This window comes from Nestor notabilis, unplaced genomic scaffold (genome assembly GCF_000696875.1).
Source record: "Nestor notabilis isolate BGI_N333 unplaced genomic scaffold, ASM69687v1 scaffold30222, whole genome shotgun sequence".
Classification (NCBI taxonomy): Eukaryota; Metazoa; Chordata; class Aves; order Psittaciformes; family Psittacidae; genus Nestor; species Nestor notabilis.
In genome coordinates, this window is record NW_009919318.1 from 43,676 (window position 1) to 53,090 (window position 9,415).

The following is a 9,415-nucleotide window of genomic DNA, read 5'->3' on the forward strand; positions in this document are numbered from 1 at the left end:
CTGTTACGAATCCTGCACTCACTAAAATTCTTAACATTCTGCTCACTTAGAGCAATTCAACAGAAAAACAAATGAGATCAGAAAACTGAAGTTTTCCCATGCTGCTGAGTGCAACAATCATGCAATAAAATCCTGAATCCTAACTTTGAATCTCTGTTTACCTATAGACAAAACTTCCTAGACAATACTAATATGACAATTATTATTTTTCTAGCATTATGCTTACATGAAAGTTAACTTGCTGGTTCTGAATTCAGAAAACAAACAGTGAATGACAATTGTAAAAGCAAAATATTACTGAAACACTATTGACTTTCAAAGAGTATGAGGAAAAATTAATTGGCAGATGTTTTACATAGCATAATTAACAGTTCATTTCAATACTCTGTAACAAGATTAAGATAATTATGCTTAGAAACAGAAATGTAATAATGATAAATTACTAGTTTTCATATTACGGTCAATCTCCCACACTCTAAATAATCACCATGTTTAGAAATAGGTGCATCTGTTCCATGTTGTCATCAGCTATACAAATGGCACAAACTCGTGCCTGGGTGAAACAGTCTTTCACTCAGGATACAGAGATTTCCTTGCTTCAGGCCTAAACAGAGCGCCTCTTCCGTTCCTCAGCAAAACAGAAGGTAAAACCAGAAGTTCTGTTTTCACCAGGGCGCAGTTACTGGATAGAAGCTGAAGTTGCATTAGCAATTTGCATTTCTTATGGATAACTGGAGAGCAAATCTTAAATTCCACGAGCTTAGCAAGTTACAAAAACTCCTCATATGGAAGTTGAAGAATGAGAATATGAGAATCTGTATTTTGTGATAGCGTGCAAAATATTAAGTCATATGCTTTCCTATATGCATAGTAAGAAATAACTCTCTCAAGGATTTCAGGCCACAAATAAATTAACAAAAAACCTGATTTTCAAGTTTTTCTTTTATTATATCTATGAACTTTCTAACGACTGCATCCAAGTGGCATATTACTCTAAACCATTTCAAAGTAACAATTACATGAATGTAATTCCTGAGTAGTAATAATGTGTTGATAAATTATGATTTACAATTCAGGGTCTATATATAAATTTTATTTTAGGCTTTCCACTTTTAAGTTGCTTTTTTTTTAATTTAATTTAATTTAATTTTTTTAAATTTAATTAAAGGTGAATTTTTCTTCCATTTTTTGGCACAAAGACATAACAGCAGAAAAAAAAAAAAAAACCCACCTAAAACCCTGAAACTCAACAATAAAAAATACAACCATTTTGCCTTTAAATTAAAAATAAACCTGTACTTCACCTCTCTCTCATTTCTATAGCTTTGTTGCTTTCATCATGGGGTCTTTTGTTATTTTTTTCCTTTGCTTTCTACTATCAAGTCCTTGACACTGGGAGACTAAAACCTCACAACTTACAGCAAAAGATCAGAGAAAGCACAGAAATAGAAATTGCAAGATTAGAAATCTCAAACACCTGAAAAGTAGACAGAGGAGGAATAAATAGGGATTGAGCAGAACTAAGGAGAATAAAGGAAAGCAATGAAAAATACTTTCAATAATAATAATAAAAAAAAATCCCAGTGTGTGACTGTATTATTAATGTGCAGCTGAGGAAAATTAGTTCTGTAGAACTGGAGTATCACACTTACTCAAAGCAAAGTAGATTAGACTGGAAGAAGGGAGGTAAGTGCAAAAGCATTGTGCATCATAAATACCCACTGACACCTTTCATATTTAGTTCACTTTTTATTCCCACCCAGAAGTAGGCAAATTTGTTCCTACTATTGATCACTGTTGCTCTGAGCCTTCAAATCAGTAATAAAAAAATCCCACCCTATAATGAATTAAAAACTCAAGATATTATGCAAAAAAACCACTTTTGTATTGACCAGCTTTCTAGTTTCATTCCCTCACTTATCAAAAATGTTTCCATGTTTCCCAATTCACTTCCTTATTTCCAAGGCTTGCTAGGGCTTTCTCGTTGTTTAGAAATCCCTAGCTATTCATATACTCCTTGCCCCTCTTGCATGATCTCCTGACTAACAAGACATTTTTATCTGACACCTATAGAGAAGAAATGAGAGAGACTTATTTTCTTTTGGTCTTTTCTTAGATGAAGTCAGGGTGTTGGTCCCAAAAATGACAGAGACAGTGGAATTTGCTACAACACACTGACTTTGCAATAGATGAGCAACTAATTATATAATCACCTTGTAGGCAATCTCCCTAATCTTAATGAGGTTTTGGTGCAGAATTTCACCTCTTAAAGCCAGGATACTTTCATAAGGCTGCACCCACAAATTATTCTCAGTTGTATTCAATTACAGGCAGAAACACTGTCCTAGTCTTTGATTTTTGATCTCCTTACATATCAGCAGTAGGTGGTAAGAAACTATGAAGATAAAAACATACATACGCTAATGATATGTACTAAAAAAGATACTCTTAGGCATGTCTGAAACAATGATACACCCCTGATTCTGCAGAGCCCTTTTGCAGATGCCTTTCAGACTAGAAGGACATCAAAAGCCGGAGGGATACAAGTGAAGAATGATACATTCAACTCAAACGCCCATTTTTACAGTTTACATTCCATTGGCCTGAAAAAGTTATAGTATCAACCAATGTACTCTTGAGTATCTCACTGAAATGGCTGTTATATGTCTTTACTTAGTCTTGGCTTTCTTTTTTATCCCAGACACCATCTCACCATTGCTCGTAATGCAGTTTGAACCATTTAGACAAGCTATTTCTGCTTTTCAGCACCCTAAATAACTCCAAATCCCAGCACAAATCTTCACAATTTCTCTATAATCCACTTCATTACATAATTTTGAACTAGGTACCTAATGTGATGGAGCTTCCTGAAATATGTTTTTAACTAAAATACAGTATACATTCAAGGTAACATTATTGTTATATCCTCTGTTAATAATTCATAAAATAAACCTTTTATTTTAGAAAACTTTTTATATATATCAGTACAATGTGCATTGAGGCTGATCCTGTCCCAGTGACTAAAACAAGCTATAGAAACAGTATACGACCTCAATATACAGCCTCACTGACATATCCCATACACACCTGCTACAGCCTTCAAAGGGTTAAACTCAATACTACTTCCCTACAGTTTCTCAAAAATAACTAACAAACAGCAGTTTGCTATGAGGATACAATAGAGACTTAAATCCAAACCCCTTAATTTCTGTGTTTGTATCTCAAGTTTCAGTCATGTCATCATTATTTAAACAATTAGTTTCAACAAATAACCCAAGCTAACAGTCTACCCTTATCATTCCAACTTTAGGCCTTTAGCCGTGTATAAAAGACGTAATTTCAAATAGCACTTGAACATACATTATAACTGAATTGTATATAATATTCAAACAGTATTTGAAATTACATCAAAAACGACATTTAAAATGTAAAGCTAGAGAGAGCCATCTACAGTATATAAGGTGAAAGGAGGATCTGCGAAACTTTGATGGAGAAGTGCCATATCAATTTAAAAACATTTGGGAGTCTTCCAGTATGGAAAAGACAAAACTCTTACCGTTTCCTTTGGAATATGTGACTGGCTTTGTTCTGCATTCTAAAGGAAGTAAAAAAAATAAATAAGAACACGACTACATAAGACATATACTATCTATCAGCAAGGGGATAAACAAAGGCTCTAATTCTGATGTGAAGTTGTAATGGAAAAATGAAGAGTGTTTGTCATGCCTCTGATTCAAATTTGTCTAAACAAGCAGTAAATGAGAGGTGAACAAAATAACCTCCATCGATCTTAGGCCAGTGTACCTGACTTTATCTGGCTATGAGGGAGGTGGCTACCTGGCCAAGGAAGAATCACAGCTGCTTTCACCATTTTCTGACTGGTGGAACATTCTCCTTCAGGGATGTTCTCCTTTGGCCTTTCCCTTCTGCTTTGAATTTTTCAGAGAATGACCTCAGCAATCCAGATGAATCCTTCCAAATATTTTAAACAAGTATCTATTTTTTAAAACATCCATTCTTACTTTTACAAGGATTCCCCTTTTGAGTGTATTCAGACCTATAGCACAGGATATCCCAGGTCAGGAGGGTGCCTTCAGTTCAAGACAGAAGGGATCCTCCTGTACCTTGCATTCCTTACCTGTGCCTTAGGGCACATAAGGCAAACCTAAAATAATTGGAAAACTTTTCTTCATCCGCCAACTAATTCTGAAAACACACATAAGGAACTATTGCTCTTCCCAGACCACATCCACCCATATTAAAACCTCTTTGAGCACCCCGGAGCCACCTTGCTTCTGGCTGGATGAGCACTTGAGCGCTAACCAGCTATTTATTTCCATTCAGCTGGGCCAAAATAAAATGCTAGGGTTTACTGGTCTCTTTTGCTTCGAGCTGTATTGCAGATTTTTACAGAGGTTCAAATGATTAAGCACTAAAATGTAGTGGCAAAGGAGTAACACAAACACCCACCTATCTTTAACTTAATGCCAGCAACCAGCAAGAATAAAATTATGATGGAGCTAACTACCAGCCACATAGAAAGGACTTACGTGTACAAATAGGCATATTAACTTTTAGGGTACTGGAGACTAAACTCTGCCAGACAGTCTCTGCTGATACTGAGAATACAGCTCAAAAGGTAAATAACCCAAGTCAATCCTTCAGAGGATTCACATAGTCAGTAGCATGCTCTAAGAAAATCCTTCACTGCAAGTTATGTTCAGATATGTGAGGTAACTACAGTATTACAGTGTGAGTAATCCTCACCCCCTTCACAAAGCTCAGGGGCAGGGAGGAAAGATTATTCAGATACAATCTGCCTTACACTGATATATTATCTATCTAGCATTAGGTAACTCTGGAAGCAATAAAATGCTTCGTATTCTGGAGATGTCACTGGTGAGAAAAGTTGACTCCTACCAATTTGATTTCATTCTCTGCTTCCACATTTTATTCACTTTCACTGTGATCTGCCAGATGATGATTCTCCATCATACACCCCCCCCGTAACATTACCACACAAGCTACAAAGATCCTTTACTAACCTAAATGGGCTCAGCTTAACATTCCTTTATGTTTTAGCTACAACTATATAGTTTTGTAGGTCACTTCCGAAGAATAACGGCAACATACATCAAAGACATTAAACTCCACAACTCTCCTGAAAGTTTATTGTCTTTGTTTTACTTATAAAAAAACCCAAGGATAAGCAACTTTTCAAAAGTCATTCAACAAGCCATAATCCAAAATATAAAATCTAAACACCTCTTTTATTGGGATTACTATCTGTACAAATGTTGGCAAATATAAAATGGTTTTAATACTGAGTGCTCCTTGGCAAGCAACAGCAAGTCCTGCCCTTTATGAGATGGATAATATCAAATAACATGATTTTATGCATACGGTTTCTGAGACACATCTCATTCAATTAATATTTAAAGCATACAAATGTAGAAAATATGACAGAAATAGGGGAAGGATGCAAAGACAAATTGTTCCTAAGTGGCCAAAGAAGGCTTGGCGTATGAAAAAGATGAACCAATGTGATTTCAGATCATTCCCCTCCCTTCTTCAACATTAACTTTCTTTTTTTTTTTTTTTTTTTTTTTCAGTACATAAAGCTAGTAAAAGGTGATGAGAAGAGCTGGTTGAAAAGTCTTTTCCTTTCCTTTTAGGATTATTTCTTACCAAAGAAGATCGAACAGCCCTTATGATGAGGTTTAGTTCAACACCTTCCCCAGCAATTCTGCTCTTGCTCTTTGACAGCTGTCAGCAGAGCATACCTAACAGTTTTTCATGTCAAAATGCAAACAAACAAATCCTTATGCATCAGAGGATCATACACATGTACTGTCAGATCCTCACAATACCATTTGTTCAACTGGAGCTGCAGGAACATACGCCAGTTCAGATATGACCACTGACTACATAGCGCAGAGCCCACTGACTACCTGACAAAGCCATGATGAGATCTAGTTTCCCTGTGTTGGTGTTGCCAAAATAGGTGAGAGAGTATTGCCTGAGCAGCGGCAGGGAGGCTACCGAGGTTGAACTCATTTAAAGGGGCTGATTTGCTGTTATTTTAAAAACTACATCCAGTATTACTATTAAACCCCTGCACTACTCATAATGGATTTTTGTTTACAATTATTGAAAATATTGTATTAAATTATGCATCATAACTTCCTCATATTGCTACAGAAATAATATACACAAAATTAAGACATTTTCTTACTTCTAAGTTTATTTAGAAAAGTTTAAAAGCATTTTCATTCACCTTTATGTAAGATAGCAATACTGTAAAAATTACATCATAGGAACTTATAAACAAGTTGCTTTCCCAGTTCCAGTAATAAGGTAGGACATAAGATAATTTCAAATTGTTCATTTCTCTTCATTTAATGACAGCTTTCATTTCAGTACCTGAAGTCATGTTCCAAGAATACTATGGTAAATGTGTGGTTCTTTTGCAACCTTCCCCAACACTTTGACTTCCTAGGTTTAATCGTAGTTTTGAAAAGTAAAAGGCTAATGTTGAATGTCTTGAAATAGTCAAATGAAAATTCATTCTCTTTGCATTTGAAATAACACAAATCCAACAGAAAAATGAAGCAGTCAATTCATCATACTTATATTTGTCACTTATATTTGTCTATCTTAGGATAATGCAGCCAAATAAGTTATTTTTGAGCTATATATATATTTATGATAATACAAATAAACAACTTCAGCAGTTTAATTGAATACAGGACAAAGTAAGGCTGCTACATTCACAGTCTACCTTTCCATAACAGAAATTATCTTGACTAATTATCAGAGAAATATCTGTATACACTATGCAAGTGGAGCAGGTACTGTGTGAAACATCATTTTATTTCCATTTCATGTGAATTCCTCAGAAACATTTTCTGAATTGCCCTTCTAAATTAATAACTGCAGGGTTTCCATTCCACAGAGATTGCATTTATGTTCAAAAAAGGGTACTATTTCTTTTGTATTCTACTTTTTGATAGAAAGGTATTTACATATGCTGTTTTGGCACAATATTTTATGCTCTAAAATAATTTAGTGAGCAGGTAGTGGGACAAATGTCAGGCTTTCAAACATAGATTTGTCTATATGAAAGATATAAAATAATCTACTTGTCTGCATTCAAAGTCCATCCAATAGCTTCTTCTGTAATAAACATTTTCACTCAAAATAAAACTCTTATTTATACATTATCACCAAATACTTAATTCCATTAGTAGATCTTGAAGAGAAATAAAAAACATTCATGTAAAATGTTTTAAATAAAGCAAAATATCTTTTTCTCTTTTTCTTATATTCAGTGCTGGCGAGGCATGTTTACTAGCAGGTGACAAGATCAAATCATTTGCTTATATTCATCTAATTCTCTTAGCTGCTCTCTATTTTACGCACCAGTTCCCTTGGATGGAATGTTTCTTCCTGTCGAAAAATCAGAAGGCTGACGGTCCCTCCCATTTTGGTGCTTCGCAGCAAGGACACAACTTCTTCTTGAGTTTTGCCTGTTAAATCAACTCCATTTACCTGTGACAATGGAAAACCAGTAGAAATTCATACCAAAAAGTCATGCGAATCATATTGAACAGTATTAAAAAAACTTCACTGAAGTAATCTGCTTATTGGCTGGTATGGCTTCCACTTAATAGAACTAAACATGCATTCTTCACATACCAATACAAATAACAAGGCAGTTATATTTCCCCCCTTTTTACCAGCAACAGTATACTCCAGTATACTCTAAAGCCAACTAATTTTGCCTACCAGTATTTTTTACAAGAATTCTGCATAAAAGTCCTTTGGCAAATCAATGTATATTCGAAAACTGGTCCTCTTTTCACATGCCTTAGTGTTATATGTGTATTACCAATATATCTTGCACCACAAATTGTGTCAAAAGTAGAAAATAATTTTTTCCCCCCAAATAACTTTGGGGTAATTACTCTTTTTTTGCCTTTTTTCAGTAGCCCAAACTCTGGGCCTCCATTATCACTTACCAGGACAGACACGTATAGATATACACAGGTTATTTCCTACTGCATGAGCTAACTTGAGCAAGGGAGAAGACAAAGAAAGATAGAGTATTCTCAAGCCTGCCTGTTCAGAAACATTCTGGGAATGCAAGGCAAATCAACTAATGGTGTTAAGCAAGGGAGCATGATAATCAGAAGTCAGCAAACCATCTTCTTCCTTCCCCTCATAAGAGATCATAGCTTATACAGTTGAGACACCATAGCTGTCATCTTAAATGATTCTCAGTCTCCTTCTACCCAAGTCATCTGGGTTACCTTGAATTACAGTAATTACAGAGGACTATCTTCCAGCAACAATTCAGGCTGACTTTGCCAATTTTGCAGTAAAGTGAAGTTAAAGCGCTGAGAGGCAGTTAGAGTCTCAGCTGTACCTCCAGTGTTGTTTGGCTTAGGGATGGTTAATGAAGAGCTGTGGGTGGTAACATCTTGTATCACTCCAGCTAGATTTGCAGGAAGATCTCTGCTGTGCGTGTATCTAAGAGAAATTTAATTCCCTTGAGGGTATCCTGCCTTCAGAAGGGAAGTGGCCTTGATTCTCTGTAATACTGCTCTCCTCTTACATTGTCCCTTCCAGTTTATTCACTAAACTTTCCAGGGTATTGCTTTCCATACTTGCCAACATCTTCAGACTTTCTGGTCTGTCACTCCATGTTTATTTAATGCTACTTATTAGGTAACAATCACTTTGCTTGAATTTATTCCTAAACAGCAATGCAAGACTATGACACTATATTCACGTAAGAACAGGTAAACTCCTAGTTTTCATAGTATGTCTGGGTCCAGCTCCATTATGTACTGAAAATGCCCAACCCTTGATCTGTTACCAAAGACAAAAAAAACCACAGAGCTGGAGAAAAATCCCAAAGCCAAAATAAGGAAAAATAGAAGAGAGAAACCTTTTCCTAAACCATAAACTACGAAAAGACTTACAAAATGAACTAGTACATGGGCTAATGCCAAAAAACAGACAAATACTATGTAATACTTCATCACCTCAATTAATCGATCTCCAGCTTTTAGTCTTCCATCTTGGATAGCTGCACCTCTCGGAAGGATGTTTTTCACATAAATTGGAGCAGAGCCACCAATTGGGACATCTCTTGAAGTAATGCTAAAGCCCAAGCCTTCTGTACCTGCATAAAGAATGTAGATTACTCGTAAAATACACATTTTATATTACATATTATTTTTATCCAGCAGAACGTACGGATACCTCACTGATACAATTCATAAAAATACATATATAAGATTTAAGAATTACTGCAAAAAAAACAACCAACCAAGGCACATACAGAAACGCGATAGCTGAAGCACTGAGGCTTGGCACAAGTGGCTCAGCAGGCCCTCCTTGCAACTTG

At 35.6% G+C, this 9,415-nt stretch overlaps 1 protein-coding gene across 1 annotated transcript in view; it reads right to left on the reverse strand.

The window, feature by feature from the left end:
* The window catches only part of LOC104402326 (partitioning defective 3 homolog), a gene marked incomplete at both ends in the record, with an annotated part of 50,960 nt that extends 41,770 nt beyond the window's left edge, over window positions 1-9,190 (reverse strand). The window contains 3 exons of the mRNA XM_010010173.1: window positions 3,557-3,595; window positions 7,423-7,551; window positions 9,051-9,190. Coding sequence (XP_010008475.1) covers window positions 3,557-3,595; window positions 7,423-7,551; window positions 9,051-9,190 — 308 coding nt within the window. The remainder of the gene's footprint in view (window positions 1-3,556; window positions 3,596-7,422; window positions 7,552-9,050) is intronic.
* Between the last annotated feature and the right edge of the window lie 225 nt (window positions 9,191-9,415).